This window comes from Petaurus breviceps, unplaced genomic scaffold, assembly GCF_028583685.1.
Source record: "Petaurus breviceps papuanus isolate PSGF00001 unplaced genomic scaffold, PetGlider_PUasm1.0 90897, whole genome shotgun sequence".
Taxonomy (NCBI): Eukaryota; Metazoa; Chordata; class Mammalia; order Diprotodontia; family Petauridae; genus Petaurus; species Petaurus breviceps.
In genome coordinates, this window is record NW_027187374.1 from 4,258,930 (window position 1) to 4,281,994 (window position 23,065).

The window sequence follows — 23,065 nt, forward strand, 5'->3', positions numbered from 1 at the left end:
AGACACTTAACACAAAAACTAGCCATGTGACATTGGACAAGTCCCTTAACCCCAATTGCCCTCCAAAAAGAAAAAAAAAAAGCAGTGTAGAATGACTTACTTTATACAATGGGCTTGGCTCTCCAGCTCATTCAGCCCAGCTGAATAAGAAGGGGAAAATGGAAGAGAGTAACCATTCTTATAGTGCCTACTATGTACCAGGCACTATACTATTATCTCTTTTAATATTTACAACAACCCTCTGAGATAGTGCTGTTATTATCTCTATTTTACAGTTGAGGAAACTGAGGTTGTGACTTGCCCAGGGTCATATAGCTAGCAAGTGTCTGAGGCCAGATCTGAAGTCAGGTCTTCCTGATTCTAGTCTCAGCACTCTATCACTCTATGCATTGTGCCATCTACCTATCTCTACAACTATAGGATTGGGAATGAACTCAGGCTCACATGTTTAGCAGTGGACATATTCACAAATATATTATATGGTTATATATGTACTCTTCATTACTAACCATAGCTAAGTGGATTCTTCAGCATATCTATGCCACGTGAAAAACTTTTTTTTTAAAAGAAATCAGGGTTAAGTAACTTGCTCAAGGTTACACGGCCAGCTATTTTTGTGTGGGTGTTAAGTATCTGAGCCCGGAACCTATCCCAGGTCTCCCAACTCTTGAGCTGGCGCTCTTACTCACTGCACCACCTGGATGCCCCATGAAAAACTTTTAATAGTTTAATAGCTTACATGCACTTCATATTTTATTCCTTGGTTAAGTAGAAGGCTTCATGTTATTGTTATTTTTTAATAATATCACTAAGTACAGAAAGTTCAGATTGAGCATTTGGAGGAATAATATGTTCTCTCTCTTTCAAAGAAATTACTGCTGAGACAGAAGACCTGTGTGAAAAACCTGATGATGAAATAAAAGAGACAGTCCAAGACCTGGATATCAAAAACCCCCAGGAGCTAAAAACTGAGGTTAGTACTTTTTCTTGAGATTGATTTCTTTAGAATTGGCTTCCCAATAGTGAATTCTCTATTTTGCCGTTCTAGCAGTGTGATTTTGTCTAAAACTTGTCAGGGGTAGTTTTTCTGCGTACTGTTGACAAATGTTTAAATTCTTGTTACATGTCACTAATGTGGAAATGTGTTTTACATGACTTAATATATATAATGGATAGCATATTTCTTGCATTCTCAATGGATCAGGTAGGGGCTGGAGGGAGAGAATTTGGAACTGAAAATTATTAAAACTTGTTTTAAAAGTTCTTGTTACAGTTCCCTGAAATGCTTGTTACTATGGAAAGACCACCCTAGCTTTAGAGTCAGAAGTTCTGTGTATAAATCTTACCTCTGAAACTTAACTATGTGAAGCTGAATAAGTCAGTTAACCTCTAGGTTAACTTATTAGTTTCTTCCTCTGGAAAGTCAGACAAGTGGGACTAAATGAGCTCTTTTTTTTTTTTTTTAATAATTTTTAAATAATTTTTTTAAAACTTTAAACTTAAATAACAAATAAAAACAAATAAATATTAATATTAATTAATTGAAATATATAAATAAAAATTAAATTTAAAATGCCTTGGACATGACAGAATATATGAGAGGATTCAATATAAAATGATAAATTTCCATTTCAAGAAAGCCTGTATAGTAAATACTATTTATCACATTCAAAGCTGTTCATCTTTTCTTTGCTTCCTTATAGCTTTTCTTTTGTGCTGTGCTGTGCACTTACTTTTGTTTATTTCCCTCTCCCCTTCCCCCCAATCCTCACCCAAAGAAAGCTAAAATTAAGTGCAGACATGTATGTGTATGTGTTGTGTATGACATATATGTCGTTGTTCAAGACATGATAAAGGGTACATTATTCTTTTTTCTTTTTTTTTCTTTTTGGAGGGGGGAAGGCAGGGCAATTGGGGGGTTAAGTGACTTAAGCTAACATTTATATAGTGCTTTAATGTTTGCAAAGCCCTTTACATATATTTTCATATATGCCTATGTATATTGCACACATATGGTAGCTTTGCAAACCATATACCTTCTTAATGGTCTAATCTTATAAGATATTTTTCTTAAGATACTTTTTCTGTCTTTTTTATATTTCTATCCCCAGTGCTTTGCTAAGCAAATGTCTGGCACACAGTAGACATTCCATAAATTGTTCATCAAGTACTGACTCTAAGGAAGTTGACTATTATACCATACATTAATGTTGTATCTTCAGAACACTTATGATTTCATTACTATGGGTATTGACCTCTTTATTGGCAGAGATGGCAACCCCTCCATGACTTGCTTTGGCTAAATGATGTGGCCAGAATTCTGGTGATGGGCCTTTCTGAATTTAGCCTGACTACTTTTTCTGCAAAAGAAACAGTTTTTCCCTATACCAGCATTGTAAGGGGTTTCTAGTCTTGGTGGTACTTCTCAGGGCTTGTGTTCTAGTAGCAAAGCTTTCAAGAAAGTAAAGTCACCACTGTAGCAGCAAGCACCCCAAGCGTCCTCAGGGTTTGCAGCTACCACAGGTTCTTGGATCTGCTTTGATAAAGGAAAGCAACTCAAAATGGGTTAACAAGCTTACTTTAATCAGTCAGACATATATCGTTTACCTTGTTCAGGGGAAAAAGGTCAGCACCCCAAACTTCAAAATATCCAGACAGAATTATCAAGACATTAACAGATCAAGTAGACAGCTTTCCAAACTGTCCAACCATTACATCCATACCCAGTCAACATCTGGGTTTCCACATCTGGGTTTTTCAAAGCCGGGGGACTCTCAACAACGGCTTCCCAGAATTGAGATCAAATCACAGAACACTTCTCAAAGTGAGTCCCAAAACAAAGCTACACATCAGGGCTTATATAGCCTTCTCCTGGCTCAGAGAATGTAACAACCTTATTGACTCACTGGCCAATCAAGAAGTATCTACTGAAAAACAAGCCTCCCACCCCAGGCTTCAGGTGCACTTTAGCCTAGGGGCAGGGAAGATCTTCCAAATTTGCATTCCCATTACAACCACCAAACCACAATGCATTTGTGGCAAAATACTTTAAGTGAAGGTTATGTTACTATAGTATATACCATGCAATATGCTAGGTCCTGCATATACAAAGACATAATTAATCAGTCACTGCCCTCAGTCTTCATTCTATATATACATGTAACATGATAAAATGAGGGATATAGAAAATATAAAATAAATAACAAGTTAATTTGGAAAGGTGATAGATTGATGAAGTGAGGGGAGGTTCAGGAACTTCATGTGAAAGGTAGTACTTGAATCTTAAATGAGGTAAGGAGTTATAAAAGGTAGAGATGAGCAGGTTAGTGCATTCCAAGCATTGCTGTGCAAAGGCATGGAAATGGAAGATAAAATGTCTTGCAAGGAAATGTGTGAGCAAAGGTGTCAGTTTGATTGGATGAAGAAGGGGGAACCATGTATAATAAGACTGAAGAGAGGTCAGTTGGGACCAAGTTGGGAAGGGCTTTAAACACCAGAGAAGTTTACATTTTACCCTAGAGGTAATAGGGAGCCTCTGCAATTTACTGAGTAGAGGAGTAAAGTGGTCAAACCTGTGTTTAAGGTTATCATTTTGGCAGCTGTGGGAAAGATAGCTTAGAGTGGGAAGAAATTTGAGGCAGGGAGACCTTCGCCTTGCAATAAGGTGAGAGTTTATGAGGGACTGAACTAGTAAATGAGTAAAAAGAAGTTGGATGTGAAAAATGGATAAGACATCAGCTTTTAACAACTAATTATGTAAGGTTAAGGGGAATAAGAAGTTGAAGACACTGATGTGCTTATGAACCTGGGTAACTAGAAGAGTGGTAGTATACCAGATAGTAAAATAAGGAAGTTTCAAAGTTTATAGTAACCTAAGTTTAAAGCTGGAAGGGCTTTTAGAGGATATCAAATTCCACTCCCTCACTTTACAGATGGAGTTCATACAAGTAGTAAATATATAATGCATCATTTGGACTCAGGAGTTCCTAACATCAAGCCCAATTCTCTATCAGTTGTGTTAGTTTTGACTTGTTGAGTTTGAGATGTATGTGAGACTTCCAGTATGAAATGTGCAAAAAGCAGCCGGTCAAAAATAGCCATGTGACCTTGGGCAAGTCACTTAACCCCAACTGCCATCCAAAAAGAAAAAAACAGCAGTTGGCAATGCTTAACTTAGAGGTTAAGAGATAGTGTTAAGATGTAGATTTAGGAGTAATCAGCAAAGTTGTAACTAAACCCATAAAAGCTGATAAAGTTACCCATTGAGAAAACATATAGATAGAAGAGGATTCAAGACAAGATGTGCCTTGGAGTACACCCATAGTTAGAGGACATAATATGAATGAAGAAGAGAAGGTGGCTAAAAAATCAGCAAGCAGTGTGTTAGTCCTGGCAAAATAAAAACAAAAATGGAACTGCCTTCAAGAAGTTTAGACTTTATATTTGAAGGAAATGAGAGAATTCAGTGATTTGGGTGGTGTGCCTTACAAGGACAGCAGGTTTTAGTAACTTCAAGAAGAAGGCAAGCATGTGAAAGAAAGAAATCTTATACATGGGTAATTTTTTATTACCTTTTAACTAAATTAAATGTTTGTTAGAGGGGCGGCCAGGTAGCAGAGTGAGTAAAAGCACCGGCTCCAGTGTCGGGATGACCTGGGGATCGAATCTGGGCTCAGACACTTAGCACCCATCCAGAAACACCTGGCCATGTAACCTTGAGCAAGTTACTTAACCCCAATTGCTTTTAAAAAAATGTTTGTTAGAAATAACATTACCTAGCAGTAACTTTTTCTAAGTAAGTGTTAAAATTTAAATTAACCATTATCTAACACCATATACCAAAATCAAGTCTAAATGGGTGCATGATCTAGGTATGAAGGTTGATACTGTAAGCAGTTTCCTAAAACAAGGAAGAGTTTACCTATCAGACTTGTGGAGAGGGAAAGACTTTATTACTAAACAAGAATTAGAGAACATTATAAAATGTAAAATGGATAATTTTGACTACATGAAATTGAAAAGTTTCTGTACAAACAAAGCTAATGTAACCAAGATTAAGAGGGAGGTGGGAAATTGGGAAAGAATCTTTACAACCTATGTCTCTGACAAAGGACTCATTTCTAAAATATACAGAGAATTGAGTCAAATTTATAAGAATACAAGTCATTCTCCAATTGATAAATGGTCAAAGGATGTGACCAGGCAGTTTTCAGAGGAAGAAATTAAAACTATCTATAAGCACATGAAGAAATGCTCTAATTCACTATTGATTAGAGAAATGCAAATCAAAACAACTCACCAGTCAGATTGGCTAAGATGACAAAACAGGAAAATGACAAATGCTGGAGAGGATGTGGGCAAATTGGAACACTAATGCATTGTTGGTGGAGTTGTGAACTGATCCAGCCTTTCTGGAGAGCAATCTAAAATTATGCCCAAAGGGCTATAAATACTTTCATATCCTTTGACCCAGCAATACCACTCCTAGGGTTATATCCCAAAGAGATCATAGAAATGGGAGAAAGACCCATATGTACAAAAATGTTTATAGCAGCTCTTTTTGTGGTGGCAAAGAATTGGAAATTAAGGGGGTGCCCATCAATTGGGGAATGGCTGAACAAGTTGTGGTATATGCATGTTATGGAATACTATTGTGCTATAAGAAACGAGGAGCAGATGGTCTTCATATTTACCTGGAGAGGCTTAAAAGAACTGATGCTGAGTGAGAAGAGTAGAACCAGGAGAAATTTGTACACAATTACAGACACATCGTATATGTGATGACCAACTTTGACAGACTGGACTCTTCTCAGCAATGCGGTGATATAAGTCAATCCCAAAAGACTCATGATGGAGAGAAATATGTGCATCCAGAGAAAGAACTAAGTTTATATCCAGGTGGAAGCAAAATACCTGATCTTTTTCCTTCTCTTATTTGGTTTTATGTCTTCTTTACCATTTTTCATTCCAGCTAGTACAGTCCGGCCTTATAACCTGACTAATGTATAATGTGAAAGTATTTACAGATCCTATACTTGACTATAAGCTGCCATGGGTGGGGAGAGGGGAGGGAGGGGGACAAAATGTGAAATTCAAGGAATTGTGGAATTGAATCCTGTAAACTAAATGGAAACAAATTAATAAAATTTAAATTAATAAGTTTATTTTAAATAGGTTCCCAAAGTGGGTGATACTGCCCCTGGGGAGTGCTGGATTGATCCTGGGGGGACATAGAATAAAAATATGGAAAGAAAAGAAGAAAGAAAATTTTGAAAAAATGTTCATGTTTTATCTGTTGTGTAATAAAGTTAAAGTTGTAGGGATTACATTATTTTCCAAATAAACACACAAAATGCAAGTTATAATCTATCAGTGGTCAAGTCTGCTGACAGGTCTTAACAAGCAAATGTTGGTACCTGTCATGCATTGTCAGGAAGTCCAGCATGCATCAGCAGGAATATGTGCATGTAATGACTTATTTATAATACGATACTATACATTACATAAAACATTATTGTGTCATCAAAATTTCAATGCAGGGAGAAAAACCCACAAATTTGCAATAAATTATCAAATTTAAGATGCATCATTTCATATATATATGGTTTTTTTTTTAAATGTTGCAAATTTTAAAAAAACATTAAAGGGGGAGTAGAAGCAGAACTTCTGCATGGCTCTGGCTTCCACCTTCCCCGCTTCGTGTAAAAGGGGACTCTGAACAAACTTTGGAGCTGCAGAACCCACAAAATGACACAGAGAAGCTAACAGCCCACTGAGGACAGCCTGGCAGGCCAGCAGGAATCAGCCAGCGCAGAGCTCTGGGAACCAAGCCCAGCTCCACATTGAGGGTTTAGCCCTGGGCAGGCCTGACCAGCCACCGGCTGGAGGGACTCCAGATCACCAGCAGCTGTGGCTGTCTCCAGAATTATCAAAACATAGATGCCAAGGACAAAGTGAGAGTGCACTGTGGACTTTGGAACCCAGTAGTTGGGAGTGCCTCAGCTTTTCCCCAGGGCAAAGAAGCCGCTGAGGAGCCATGGCCCTGCAGCTGCAGCCACATGGCAGCTTCAGCTCCTGGCCTGCATAGTGTAGGGGGACCAAGTGACCAGTCTGAGGGGTAATCCTTCTTGCTTTAACTTGCTTAGATCTGGATTGCAGTCTAGGGTGGAGGTCCTGGAGTGTGTGTCCAGCTTGCCAGAGCGTGTGGAGGCTTCACCAGGGGCGCCCAACTAACACCTCCAGCAGCTGAGAAAACCCCAGCATTTGGTACGAAGCTCCCCTGTCTGGTAGCAGAGTCCTACTGTGACAAAAAGCCCAAAAGTCAAGTAATTGAGTGGCAAAATGAGCAGGCAAAGGAAACAAAGAAAACAGAAGATTCCAACATTAGACTCCTATTTTGGGGACAAAAAGGAGCAAAGCATGGAACAGGAGAAAGACAGTGAAGTCAGAATTCCTGCACCAAAAGCTTCAAAGGAAAATACGAGCTGGTTACAGGCCATAGAGGACCTCAAGAAGCAGATAAGAGAAGTCGAGGAAAAATTGGGAAGAGAAATGAGAATGATGCAAGAAAATTATGAAATGAGAGTCAATAGCATGACTCAGGAAAATAGCACCTTAAAAAATAGATTAACTCAAATGGCAAAAGAGGCTCAAAAAGGCAATGAGAAGAATGCCTTAAAAAGCCAAATTTGCCATATGGAAAAAGAATCTCAAAAGCTCACTGAGGAGAATCATTCCTTCAGAATTAGATTGGAGCAAATGGAATCTAATTACTTTATGAGTAACCAAGATGATTTTAAACAGATCCAAACAAATGAAAGAATAGAAGGCAATGTGAAATATCTCATGAGAAAAACCACTGACCTGGAAAATAGATCCAGGAGAGATAATTTTAAAATTATTGGACTACCTGAAAGCCATGATCAGGGAAAGAACCTAGAAATCATCCTCCAAGAAATTCTCAAGGAAAATTGCCCTGATGTTTTAGAACCAGAAGGCAAAATAAAGGTTGAAAGAATCCACCAATCACCTCCTGAAATAGATCCCAAAAAGAAAACTCCTAGGAATATTACAGCCAGGTTCCAAAACTCCCAGATCAAGGAGAGAATATTATGAACAGCCAGGAAGAAACAATTTGAATATTGTAGAAACACAATCAGGAAAACCCAGGATCTGGCAGCTTCTACACTGAGGGATCGAAGGGCCTGGAATATGATATTCCGGAGAGCAGAGGAGTTGGAATGAAAACCAAAAATCACCTACCCGGCAAAACTGAGTATCATGTTTCAGGGGAAAATATGGTCATTCAGTGGAATAGAGGACTTTCAAGCATTCTTGATGAAAAAACCAGAGTTGAATAGAAAATTTGGCATCCAGAGACAAGAAGGAAGAGAAGCTTGAGAAGGTAAACGGGAAAAAAAATCATAAGGAACTTATCAAAGTTGTACTACTAACATTCCTACATGTAAAAACAATAATTATAACTGATGAAACTTTTGTCAGTATGAAAATAGTTGAAGGGAACGGAAATATATATGTGTCTATATATGCGGGTATATGGGCATATGAGTACATATGTGAATGTGTATATAGAGGGCACAGGACCAATTTAATAGGAAGGGATGATACTTAAATTGTGAAGTTAAGAGGTGAGAAGAATATAATGAGAGGAGATGGGGAGAGACAGAATGGGGTAAACTATCTCATATAGAAGAGCCAAGGGGAAAATGGTAACAATGGAGGGGAAAAATAGGAAGGCAAAAGGGAATGGGTCAACCTTATTCTCATTGAATTTGGCTTGGGGAGGGAATGACATACACACCAAATAGGGTATCTCACCCTATAGTAGAAATAGGGGGGAAGGGGATGAGAGGGGGGATGATGGAAGGGAGGACAGGCTGGGACGGAGGGAAGTTGGAAGCACCCACTTTTGAAAAGGGACAGGATCAAAGTAGATAATAGAACAAGTAGGAGGAGGGATAGGAGGGAGGGAAATATAGTCAGTCTTTTACAATATATCTACTATGTTAATGTTTTGCATTAGCTATACATATACAACCTATACTGAACTGCTTATCTTCTCAGTAAGGGTGGGTGACAAGGGAGGAAGGGAATGAATCTGTAATTCAAAGTTTTAAAATCAAATGTTTTATGTATATACTATTATTAATACTATTTTCCATGTAATTGAAAAATAAGATATACAGGCACTGGGGCATAGAAATCCACCAAGCTCTACTGGAAATGTCAAAAGGGGTATGGGAGAGAGCAGATTGGAGGAGGGGATATCCTGAGGTACTGCTATTTTGGGGCGGTGGGTAGGGGAAAAACATGGAGGGAATTTGTAACTCAAAATCTCGTGGAAATGAATGATGTATATCAGAAGTTAATAAAGTATTTGGGAAAAAAAGCTAAAAAAACCCATTAAAGGGTCAAAGAAAGTAGATTTTCAGGGGGTGCTGAGTAATTTTTTTTAATGGGGCAGTAGGCCAAATAAATTTAGAAACCTCTTGTTTATAAAGTATCATTTTTTTCCAGTCCCACTCTCTTAGTGTCTGTTAGGATTCTTTTTTTTTCTTCTATTCTTTCTCATTCACTTTTTCTCCTATAATTATTACTTGAATGTATTTCACTTTTCTGGTCTTTCATTTTTCAAATTTTTATCATTTCGTAAAATTTTTTTCAGATTTTATTTCTTATAATTGTTCATTCTAACCGCATTATGGTTTCAGATTGAATTGTACATTTTTTCATTTATTTTATTCTTTTTTGTGTTTTCCACCTTTTGATCTATTTCTTCTTTCACAACTGCAACTAATATGGAAATATGTTCTACATGATAGCACATGGATAACCCATACCAAATTGCCTACCATTTTGGGAAGGAGGGAGAAAAATTTGGAACTCAAAACTCTGTAAAGCAGAATGCTAAAAATTGTCTTAACAAGTAACTGGGGGAAATACTATTGGAATAAAAAAAGAAGTGAGAAAAGAGGTATTATTCAGGTATAGAGGACAGTCAGTGCAAAGACAAGATGACATGAAATGAAATACCTCATATGAGAAACAGAAAGAAAGCCAATTTGGCTGGAAATAATGTACTATATAACTGGAAAGATAATGTTACTTGCTCAAGAAGGCTGTCTTTTTACCAATATTTTAAAATGTTTCCTTGATGCTTTTTGTTTTTACATCACATTCATTCCTGAAAGTGTCCTCCCCCTATCCATCCTGAAATTGTACTCCCTTTTCAACAGTGACCAAAAAAAAAAAACCCTATCTTTATTTTAGCCTCTTGTTCTGAGGACTTGTTAAGGTTCACTCTCTAATGAAAAAATGATAATAATAAAATTAAATTTTAACAAAACACAATGATAATCTAAACTCCTTAGAGGTAAATTAAAGCATCTTTCTCTCCAGTCTATGGTATCCTAATCTTTGCCTTCCTTACCTCTGTAGTAATAATTCCATATGATTTTACACATTTATATGAGAGGGCTAGAGCAAACAGGTGGGAAAATTGACCTCTTATTTATTTTTCTCTCCCTCCTTTTTTAAATAGGCAATGTCTATCCCAGATCAGTTTAAGGGTGCATCTACACCAACATTTGATAAAGACTACAGTCTTTCAGAGTTACTGTCCCAGTTGGATTCTGGAATTTCTCAGACTATAAAGCACTCAGAAGAGCTGAGCCGTAGTTCCTCTGAATCTAAACTTGCATCTTCTAGCAGTGGCAAAAGACTTTCAGGAGTATCTTCAGTGGATTCAGCCTTTTCTTCCAGAGGATCCCTATCTCTCTCTTTTGAACGAGAGAATTCAACAAGTGGTAAGTAAGACACACATTGGGAGACTGAAACATAATGGATAGAGAACAGCTATAAGGTTCAGAATGCTTAGTAGTCTGTGAACTACACAGCGTAACATTTAATAGCTAGATATTTAACAATAAAATGTGTAATTATTTCTTTTCACCATTCCTCCCGTCACCTAGTTTATAATGGCATCCTATGCAGTCAATAAATATTTGAAAAATATGGTCTATGTCCTTGATGAATGTGTTAATATTTGAATATAATTGTAAAAATCAGTTCTGCCTGAGTTGAGAGGATGAGGGAAGGCATAATGAAAACTGGGGCCTTGAAAGATATATAGGATGGATTTCAACAACTTGAGATGGGGCAGCAGGGCAAAGGGCAAAGAATCATGTGGATTTATCCCAGTATGGCCAACAGAACAAAGGTTGGCAAGTTTATTTGGACTGCTGGGCCCATATAAGAGAGTGGAAAAGTAAAGCTGGGGTCAGATTGTAAAGAAACTCAGAAGATTTGTATATCACAGTGATATTCAACATTTAATTACATTTAATAAATGATAAATAATAATTGCTTAATAGTCTCATTTGTGCAATATACTATGGTCGCTACTTTCTGAGATTCAAATACAAATTATGGTCCTTATCCTCAAGAGGTTTATAATCTAATCTGATAAACTATGTACATAAATAAATGATACAAATTATAAAGTCACGGATCATATGAAAGCTAATTTCCAATGGGAGATCAAGGAAGGCTTCATGGAGGAAGAAGTGGAGATTGAGCTTTGGGAAATGGGGTTAGGATGTTATAAGGCTGACAATATTACAGGCATAGAGCATGACATGAACAAAGAAACAGAAGTGTAAACCTGTGACATGAGATGTATTTTGAGGACATTGAATTTATTTGGATCGTAGAGTACATGAGGAAGAATACTGTGAGATTCCATTGAGAAAGTAGGTTAGATTTTAGAGATCCTCTAAGAGTACTAGATGAATTTGAGAATGTATTTTTGGGGGGCGAGGAGGGATGGCAAGGCAATTGGGGTTAAGTGACTTGCCCAAGGTTACACAGCTAGTGTGTCAAGTGACTGAGGCTGAATTTGAACTCAGGTGCTCCTAACTCCAGGGCCAGTACACTATTCACTGTGCCACCTAGCTGCCTCTGAGAATGTATTTTTTTATAACTAAACCTTGACCTCCATCTTATCTTTGTATGTGATCTCTTCTTTAAGTCTTTGGTTCAATTCAGAATGCTATTCCAAAAAGCCAAACTTTTATGTGCTCCTTTTTCCTTCATGAAATCTTCCAAATTTCTTCCCATTGGAAATGATCTTGCTTTCATATGATCTTTGACTTTGTAAGTTGTATTACAGTCTAATTTGTATCATGTTTATTTGTGTATAATTCTTATCTCACTAAACCATATTCTTGAAAGTGAGAAGCATCATTTGTCATTAGAGTAAAATCAATTGTGTATGTGCAGAAGTGGGGGTGAGTAGAATTCTCTTAAAAATTTGAGGGATGGGAATCTTATTTTCACAAGTTCAAGAAAACTGGGTTAAATATTGAATTCAGTATTGAACATAAACCTTAAATTGTGAGGCAAATACTGGTTCATTTTTCTCACTGAAATAGGAGACTTGTTATTTGCAGAAAAAAAGGGGGGTCATTTTACAGTCATCTGTTAATTTTGTACCCTTGGAGAAGAGAAAGGTCGCCTTTTCAGAGTTAGCCTTGAGCATTTCCCATAGCATTTTTAGCTTTAGGGAGTGAGCTGTCCTTGCCCATATTAAAGAATTAAGCTTTTCAATATTAAATTTATTGTTTTTGACTCATCTTTCTGTGTATCCTTTGTCTTCAACATGTCTAGAAAAGCCTTCTTTAAAAAATAATTTTGTTTAAATGTAAGATTGAATATCAATTTAAATTAGGTTTTAAATAATGTTACCTCCTACCAGGAGTCATTAGTTTCTCCCTTTCCCTATCCTGATTCTCACATAGCCTCTTGCTTGTTTCTCCCTAACATCCTTATCATGTTTCACTTTATATTATAGTTATTTGTGATTATTTCATATCTCTCTATAGTAAACTCCCTAAGGGCAGAAATTATGAAATGCATTATAATGCACTGGTCTTAGAAGTATAGTATTGGAATTAAAAAGACTTAAGTTAAAATCCTCAAACACTTACTAGCTGTGTAACTCTGAGTAAGTCACTAAACCTCTTAGCCTTAGTTTCCTCATCTGTAAAATGGGAATCATAATATCACCTATCTCACAGAATTATATGACATGATATAATAGATGTACAGAACTTTGTAAACCTTAAAACACTATTTAAACTCTAGCTATTACTATTAGAGTCAAAAGACCTGAATTCAATCTTCTGTCATTTACTAGTTATATTGGCCATGAGTAAGTCACCTATTTCTCTAAACCTGTTTATTCCTCTGTAAATAAGTTAGAGGTAAAAATACCTCAGAAGGGATTTGTGAAGAAAGTACTTCTAAACCATAAATTGCTATAGAAAAATGAGATAACTAAACTTTATCTTTATATAAAATAACAGTATAATTTACTATCTCAGGTGAGAGCACTTGATAAAAGTGCTCTTTTAACATGGTAAAAGATTGAATGTAATAGAATATGATCCATCTTATTTACAAATAGATCCCAGACAAAAAAACTGTTTCCCTTTCTTTTCCAGATATTAGTACGACTGATATCCAGAAGAGAAAGCTTGCAGAAGCAATCATGTCTGGTGATACTAGCAAGCTGATGAAGATCCTCCAGCCCCAGGATGTTGACCTGGTCCTTGATGGGAATTCCAGTCTCCTCCATCTGGCAGTGGAAGCAGGTCAGGAGGAATGTGTCAAGTGGCTCCTTCTGAATAATGCCAACCCCAATCTCACCAACAGAAAGGGCTCAACCCCTCTTCATGTGGCCATAGAAAAGAGAGTCAAGAATGTTATTGAACTCATTCTGGCCAGGAAGATAAATGTCAATGCCAAGGATGAAGACCAGTGGACAGCTCTACACTTTGCTGCTCAAAATGGGGATGAATCCAGCCTCAGGCTTCTGTTAGATAAGAATGCCTCCTTTAATGAGGTGGATTTTGAGGGGAGGACTCCTATGCACATTGCCTGTCAGCATGGACAAGAGAACATTGTGCGCATCCTTCTGAGGAGGGGTGTTGATGTGACTCTCCAAGGGAAGGATGATTGGATGCCTCTGCACTATGCTGCGTGGCAAGGTCACCTACCCATTGTGAAGCTCCTCGCCAAACAACCAGGTGTGAGTGTCAATGCACAGACCCTGGATGGGAGGACCCCACTACACCTGGCAGCCCAGCGAGGCCATTACCGTGTGGCACGAATTCTCATTGACCTACAGTCAGATGTTAACATCCCGAATCTGCTCTTGCAGACTCCCCTCCACATTGCTGCAGAAACTGGGCACACTAGCACTTCAAGATTGCTTCTCAACCGGGGAGCTGAGAAGGAAGCCATGACAGCAGAAGGCTACACTGCTCTCCATTTGGCTTCCCAAAATGGACACCTTGCCACTGCTAAGTTGTTGATGGAAGAAAAAGCTGATATCTTAATTGGGGGCCCCCTTAATCAGACAGCCCTTCACCTTGCTGCTGCCAATGGGCATTCTGAAGTAGTGGAGGAACTCCTCACTCCAGACACCATAAACCTGTTTGATGATGATGGGCATACTGCGCTGCACTTGGCAGCCCAGGGCAGGCATGCAAAGACTGTGGAGATCTTGTTAAAGCATGGGGCACATATTAATTTTCAAGGCCTCAAATTTCAAACCAGTCAACAGTTGGGGGAACAACGTGGTAATGGTCCAATCGCCACATTGTTACGTCGAAGTAAGACTTAGATTAGTCCCTAATGAGTCTTTGTCTTGTGTCTCAATCCATAGGGTGAGGAAGGGCCTTATTTGGGGTTCTTGCCACATTCTTTTGTTTGTAAAATGAGAGAATGTTAAATAGCTACCCAGCTATAAACAACTTGTCTCAGGAATTCAGATATCATTGGCCAAGGATGGATGTAAGAAAATGAGTGTCCAAACCATCAGTGTTGTAGTCACCATTTTTCTTTTTCATTTTAAACTTTTCTTTGGGCATGTAATCTGTTACCATGGAGAAGTTAGTGGAGTCTTATCTGAAGTAACATTGGCTGGAGTATCTTTTGGCTCCTTACATATTAAGCTGATCGGTGTGCTATGTGTGAGAGATGAGGTACCTGTATGTTCGGTCTTTCAATTTCTACCTTGGTATGTTTATGAAAATTGGTAACTAAGTTACATACGACATTAAGATGTGTATGCTGAAAAGATGAGCTCTCTGATCACTCAGTGTAGACATGGGGTGGGGGAGGAATGATAAGTGATTTGATGTCAAACTATGTTATTGTAAGACAAAATCTTCTATATGTTGGAATAATCCTCTCTATGACTCCAGTTTATTTTAGTTCTGGCATACCAGTGTTCTAACAAACTCTCAGGGTAGAAGTTGCAGAGAAGGTGGTGACCTGAGGAGTTTCCTATACAGATGAAATTAGAAGTCAAGTCCCTTTGTTTATTCCATATTGTAAATAGTGCTTGTATATGTTGTAAAGATTTAATGTCAGTTTCAGTAAGCATGTAATGTATATTTTACATTGTTTTTAGGATGACAAAAGAAAAAAACGGAAATTTATATTTACTAAAAGTAGAGGGTAATCCATGAACTACTTACTATATATTAAGTCAATAGTGTAATGAGACTTAAAACAAAAAAAAATCAGAATTTCAATTCAAATAAGCTGCCCTTCAAAGTTAGTCACTCTATGCAAGGCTCCAAACAGTCCACTATTTACAGTGATGGTGATGTAACACAAAATATTTGAAAACTCATTGCTTTTTTCATTTACTAATTTTCTTTTAAATGAAAACAGTATTATCTACTTTTGAACATCCACTTTTCCCTTTTGATTTGCTCCAAATGATTTTTGGTTAAAGTGAATGATATTTTATAAGGCTTTTAATCTGTTTCAGGAGGCTGCTTCAAAAGAGAAATTCCCAAAATTGCAGCATTCTTGGAATAATGTAATCTTTCATCAGACAACTCTTTAAATGGAAACATTTCTTATTTGGATATATAAATTTTGACATTTAATCAGTCTCGTTAGAAAAGTTCTGTTATAGTAAGACAAACAAGGTTATTAAAGGACTTGCCTCGGTGTGTATTCATCCTACTTAGAATGAACTGGTGTGCAATGTATTGATAAATGTTAATATACTATGTATACTTTTACTGACTGTATACATATTTTCTGTGATAGGAAATATCTGAACTGTTTAGAACTGGCTATGTTTTAATATGCCCCCTTCCTTTTTGTTTTTTAAAGCTCAGATAACAATAAAGTTTATTACTGCTTTATTTTGATGTCCTATTATTGATTGCGTTGAGTTTTTAAATTTTTCATTGAAAAAGTTCAAATGATGTGTTTGGTTGTTTGTTTTTTAACTAGTGATTGTACACAACTGCTTGATCAATTTTAGCTTTGTCCTTTTGATGAATTTTTATAAGATCATAAAATTTAGGAATTGAAGAAGTCTTACAAATTAAAGGAGCCCAAAAAATGTGACATGATTTATTATACAAGGTCACACAAGTAACAGACGGCGCTTAGAATTCAAATCCAAGTTACTCTTGACTGCAAATTTGTGGGTTTTCCATTACACACTCTTTCCCTGCAAGTGAATTGGGGAAGTAGGGAATTGAGGAGGTAGAAGGAAATCTAGATCCTCTAGTGGAAACACCTTCTTAATCTCCTGCTCAATCTCTTCCAAACATGAAGCTAAAAAGTATGACCAAGGATATTTGAAATAGAATCACTGAGCAACAAGGCTCCATACTTCAAGAATCACAGAATTTGGTAATTGGAAGGGATCTTAGCAGACATCTGGGCTAACCTATATATAAAAAGAATATCCATTATAACATACTTGACGAACGGTGTTCTGCTTGAAGACCTCCAGAGAGGTGAAACCCACCATCTCTTTAGGTAGCCTGTTAATGCTTCTGGACAGATCTGATCACTAAATATTTTTTCCTGACATCAAGCCCAAATTTGTATCTTTGTACTTTCTACCCATTGTTTTTATCTTGTTTTGACAAAGAGCCAAACAGAGCAAGTCTAATCTGTCTACTACATCACAGTCCTTCAAATGTTTGAAGACAGCTATGATATTATTTTTCCTCACTTCCCCAAATTTTCCATTAATTTAGATATTTCACCTGACCTATATATGACATGAACTCAAGAGCCTTTACTATCCTGGTTGCCCTCCTCTGGACACTCCCCAGCTTATCACTGTCTTTCTAAAATTGATGTGCAGAACTGAATACAATAATCTAGGTAAGGTCTGACAAAGACAGAATACTAAGGTATTATCATCTTTCTATTCCTGGTATTTGTGCCTTGCTTAATGCAACCCAAGATTGCATTAGCTTTGTTGACTGCCATATGATACTGCCAACTCATGGACTTGCAATCCATTATAAGTTCCAGATAATTTTTGGAAATGATGCCTAATATTTGCCCAATCTTATTATACTTGTGAAGTTGATTGTACCCAACGGTAAGAGTGTTACATTTTTTCCTCCTGAAACTCACCTTATTAGAGTCAGCTCAGTGTTCTAACCTAGAGCCATCAAACACATGGCCTACAACATTTGAGATTAACATATAATTGGGAATGTTACACAAAACATATACTGTAACAGATAGATTATAATACATTATGAAATAAAGTCATGTGGCCCACAGGGATTCTTATATGTGGATCAGTGGCCAATGTTTCTATCTGGCTTTGATACCACTGCCCTACATTTCTGATTAAAATGAGGTTCATCTAATGTTCTTTCCTTTCACCCTTTTCTCCATGCTTGTATTCTCCTTTTTTTTTTTTTTTTTTTTTTTTGGAGAAGGGAAGGCAGGGCAGTTGGGCTTAAGTGATTTGCCCAAGGTCACACAGCTAGTAAGTCTTAAGTGTCTGAGGTCAAATTTGAACTCAGATCCTCCTGACTCCAGGGCTAGTGCTTTATTCACTGCACCACCTAGCTGTCCAGTGTATTCTTTTCTTTTCCACTCCAATTCTGAGGAGAAAGTTTCAACCACCTCTTTCTACTTATTTCTTCTCATTCCATTAGAATCCCTACCCTGTATTATCATAAAAACTCCTCCAAGTGTTGAAATAAATTTCCCTTTCTAGGGTTTTTTTTTTTTTGGTGGGGGGGGGGGGAGCCCTCTTGTTTTTAAATTTCAAAGTTCCTACTTAGCTCTAGTCTTTTCATCAGAAAACCTTGAAAGTTCTCTCTTCCATTAAAGGTCACTTTTCCCCTGTAGGACATATTCAGGTTTGCAAGATTTTGGCAAGATTTTTTTTTCTTTTTATTACAAGTCTTTCTCTTTTGCTTTTTGGAATATTATATTACAAGATCTCATTTATAACAGAAGCTGCCAGTCTTATGTAACAGTAGTTACATAAGTAGTTCCTTGGTACTCAAACTGCTTTCTGGATGCCTAGCAGTTCTTTACAATTAAGTTACTTAATCTCCAATTAATTTTTATCTTCTACTGAATATAATGTTATTTCATGATGGTCAGTAAAGGATGTGTCTGATATTTTGGCTTTTCTGCATTTTAGTAAGGTTTTTATAGGCTAATCTGTGGTCAATTTTTGTAAATGTGCCATATACAGATAAAAATATGTATACTTCAATATCTTCCTATTCAGTAATATCTAGAAAGCTATATATAACTTTAAAAATTCCATTCATGTTACCTTTTTAATTTTTTTTTATTTTTTTTTTTTGGACCTCTACGGTTCTTTATTCTCAAATAGACATTTCAAAAGTAGTCAACAATAACATTCTCAAAATTGAAGAAACAGTCCCGGATTTCTGGTTGCTGAAGCCAGTTTAAATTGTAGAATTACAATGCCAGCAAGAGGGTGATAGGACAATGATCACTTCCCAAAGCTTTGGACCAGATATTACTGTCACAGAGAGCAGGGAGCAAGGACTGGGACAAGAAATAGTCGAGCCACCAGCCAACATTCTTGGCTCTGGCATTCATCCTGTAGGTCCAAAAAGTATAAGCATAAGCTGCCTCTGGATAGAGATGATGGAAACTGTCGGTCAATGGCACTGCCTGCAGCAGCTCCCCAAAATCTTGGCGTTCCTGTGGGGTAAACCCAGCATTTTTCTTGTTCCCTTTGGGGTTGCCTAAGTCAATCTATTCATGGGCCACATTGAGGTCCCCACAGAGCACAAGGGGCTTTTTGGCACTTGGCCCCTTCAAAAACTTGTCAAATGATTCATCCCATTTTTGTCGATATTCCAGAAGAACCAGACCCCATCCCGCATTAGGCACAAATGCTGTCACCAGCACAAACGCCTCAAACTCAGCCACTATCACCTGGCCCTCCTGATCGTGCTCTTCTTCACCAATGCCAAAGGTGACGTTGAGCGGGCACTGTCGCGAAAGGAGACCAACACCACTGTATCCTTCTTTATCAGTGGGTGAGGACCAGTACTGGTAGGTAAGGCTGGGCAGGTCCTGAAGCTCAGGTGGCAACTTGCTCTCTGAACATTTGGTTTCTGGGAGGCAAAGGATGTCAGGAGCTTCTTCCATTACCCAATCCAGACCCTTTTTCTTGATCCAGGTCCAGAGCCCATATCTCGTGTGTAGAAGGTTTTCTACTAGGTGAGGTTTGCTGGTCTGAGGGGTCCCCATAAGTGGCAGATCCTCCCCCTGCTGCCTCCTTCTCCTTTGCACCCTTCTTAGTCTTCTTAGGTTCAGGCTCTTTAGTCTCTGGCTCCTCCTCACTGATCCCATCCTTCATAGATACTTCCTTCTTCTCTCGTTTTGGCATCCTTCTTGCCCAGAACAACACCACGTGATGCAAGCCCCCTAGAGCCCAACGCAGCAGAATCTTGGACACCTCTGGAACACAAAGAACAGAAAGCTCAATTCCCCTATGTGGGTTAGTTGGCCCTGGTTACATGGTCTTGTACATGGCTTCTGAGTCACGTTAACTTAAAAAAAAAAATTAATACAAAGATTTTCCCATATCACCACTTCTTAATGTGTGTACACTAATTGTATCTGTGTAGCAGCTTTTCAGTTTGATGTGATCAGAGTTGTCTATTTTATCTTTTGTCATTGTTTCTATCTTTTGCTTCATTAAGAATGTATCTCCTTGGGGAGGTGCCAAGATGTAAAAAGGAGACTCTAAGCAAACTTTGGAGCTGCAGAACCCCCAAAATGACACAGACAAGCTAACTGCCTGCTAAGGACAGCCTGGCAGCCCTACAGGAATTGGCCAGCACAGCGCTCTGGGAGCGGAGCCCAACCCCACTCCGGGGCTTTAGCCCCAGGGAAGGCCTGACCAGCTGCCAGCCTGAGGAACTCCAGATCAGCAGCAGATGTGAAGGACAAAGTGAACGGTCAGTGCAGTCTGGACTTTGGGACCAGTAAGTGGGAGTGTGTGGCTTTTTGCCCTGGGGCAAAAAGTCACTGAGGCCCCAGCACAGCCAGCCAGCACCACATGGCAGCTTCAGCTCCTGGCCTGCAGAGTGTAGGGGGACCAAGCACCAGTCTGAGGGGTAATCGCTCTTGCTTTAACCTTCTTGGATGTGGATTGCAGTCTAGGGTGGAGGTCCTGGGGTGTATGTCCAGCTTGCCAGAGCGTGTGAATACCTCAGAGAGGGTACCCATCTAATACCTCTGGCAACTGAGAAAACCCCAGCGTTTGGTATGAAAGCCCCCCTGTCTGGTGGCAGAGTCCTACTGTGGCAAAAAGCCCAGGGGTCAAGTGACTGAGGGGTGACATGACCAGGCAAAGGAAACAAAGCAGACAGAAGATTCCAACATTAGACTCCTATTTTGGGGGAAAAAAGGAGCAAAGCATGGAACAGGAGAAAGACAGTGAAGTCAGAACTCCTGCACCAAAAGCTTCAAAGGAAAATACGAGCTGGTTACAGGCCATAGAGGACCTTAAGAAGCAGATAAGAGAAGTGGAGGAAAAATTGGGAAGAGAATTGAGAACAATGCAAGAAAATTATGAAACAGCCTGACTGAGGAAAATAACATTTTAAAAACAGACTGACCGAAATGGCAAAAAAGGCTCAAAAAGGCAATGAGAAGAAGAATGCCTTAAAAAGTTGAATTTGCCAGATGGAAAAAGAATCTCAAAAGCTCAATGAGGAGAATCATGGCTTCAGAATTAGCCTGGAACAAATGGAAACTAATGACTTTATGAGAAATCAAGAGGCTGTTAAACAGATCCAAACAAATGAAAGAATAGAAGGCAATGTGAAATATCTCATGGGAAAAACCACTGACCTGGAAAATAGATCCAGGAGAGATAATTTTAAAATTATTGGACTACCTGAAAGCCATGATCAAAGTAAGAACCTAGAAATCATCCTCCAGGAAGTTCTCAAAGAAAACTGCCCTGATGCTTTAGAACCAGAGGGCAAAATAGAGGTTGAAAGAATCCACTGATCACCTCCTGAAAAAGATCCCAAAAAGAAAACTCCTAGGAATATTATAGCCAGGTTCCGGAATTCCCAGATCAAGGAGAGAATATTACAAGCAGCCAGGAAGAAACAATTTGAATGTTGTGGAAACACAATCAGGATAACCCAGGATCTGGCAGCTTCTTAACTGAGGGATCGAAGGGCTTGGAATATGATATTCCGGAGGGCAAAGGAGCTGGGATTAAAACCAAGAGTCACCTACCCAGCAAAACTGAGTATCATGTTCCAGGGGAAAATATGGTCATTCAGTGGAATAGAGGACTTTCAAGCATTCTTTCTATAAAAACCAGAGTTGAACAGAAAATTTGACATTCAGATACAAGAAGCAAGAGAAGCATGAGAAGGTACACAGGGAAAAGACATCATAAGGAACTTATCAATGTAATGGAAATGAAAATTTAAAGATCTTCCCTGCCCCTAGGCTAAAGTGCACCTGGAGCCTGGGGTGGGAAGCTTGTTTTTCAGTAGATATTTCTTGATTGGCCAGTGGGTCCAGAAGGTTGTTACATTCTCTGAGCCAGGAGAAGGCTATATAAGCCCTGATGTGTAGCTTTGTTTTGGGGGCTCACTTTGAGAAGTATTCTGTGATTTGATCTGGATTCTGGGAAGCCGTTGTCCAGAGCCCCCCTGGCTTTGAAAAACCCAGATGTTGAAACCTAGATGTTGATTGGGTATGGATGTAATGGCTGGACAGTTTGGAAAGCTGTCTACTTGATCTGTTTCTGTCTTGATACTTCTGCCTGTATACTTTGAAGTTCGGGGTGCTGACCTTTTTCCCCTGAACAGGGTAAACGATATATGTCTGACTGATTAAAGTAAACTTGTTAACCCATATTGAGTTGCTTTCCTTTATCAAAGCAGATCCAAGAACCTGTGGTGGCAGCAAACCCTGAGGACGCCGGGGTGCTTGCTGCTACAGAAGGTACACAGGGAAAAGAAATCATAAGGAACTTATCAAAGTTGAACTATTAACATTCCTACGTGAAAAAAAAATAATTGTAACTGATGAAACTTTTCACAGTAGTTGAAGGGAATAGAAATATATATGTCTATATATGAGGGTATATGGGCATATGAATACATACGTGAATATGTGTACATATGTTTACAGGTATACATAGTTAGAGGGTACAGGACCAATTTAACAGGAAGGGATGTTACTTAAAAGGTGAAATTAAGAGGCGAGAGAGGACTATCTCATACAGAAGAGGCAAGGGTAAAGGGTTACAATGGAGGAGAACAATAGGAAGGAAAAAGGGAATGGGTCAACCTTATTCCCATTGAATTTGCCTTGAGGAGGGAATGAAATACACACTAAATAGGGCATCTCACCCTCCAGGAGAGTAGGGGGGGAAGGGGATGAGAGGGGGGATGATGGAAGGAAGGAGAAGCTGGGGGGGAGGGAAGTTGGAAGCATCCACTTTTGAAAAAGGATGGGATCAAAGTAGAAAATAGAACAAGTGGGAGGTGGGATAAGAGCGAGGGAAATATAGTCAATCTTTTACAATATATCTACTTGTTATTGTTTTTCATTAGCCACACATGTACATCCTATACTGAACTGCTTATCTTCCCAGTAAGGGTGGGTGACAAGGGAGGAAGGGAATGAATCTTGAATTCAAAGTTTTAAAATCTAATATTCA

The 23,065-nt window shown here is 38.4% G+C and overlaps 1 protein-coding gene and 1 pseudogene across 1 annotated transcript in view; one reads left to right on the plus strand and one right to left on the minus strand.

The window, feature by feature from the left end:
- RIPK4 (receptor interacting serine/threonine kinase 4) overlaps positions 1-16,250 on the plus strand; it is an 84,105-nt gene extending 67,855 nt beyond the window's left edge. Inside the window, exons 6-8 of the mRNA XM_069074877.1 lie at positions 870-973; positions 10,562-10,826; positions 13,524-16,250. Coding sequence (XP_068930978.1) covers positions 870-973; positions 10,562-10,826; positions 13,524-14,707 — 1,553 coding nt within the window. The 3' untranslated portion in view covers positions 14,708-16,250. The remainder of the gene's footprint in view (positions 1-869; positions 974-10,561; positions 10,827-13,523) is intronic.
- Positions 16,251-16,391: 141 nt separating this feature from the next.
- Positions 16,392-23,065, minus strand: part of LOC138151419 (DNA repair nuclease/redox regulator APEX1 pseudogene) — a 22,277-nt pseudogene continuing 15,603 nt past the window's right edge.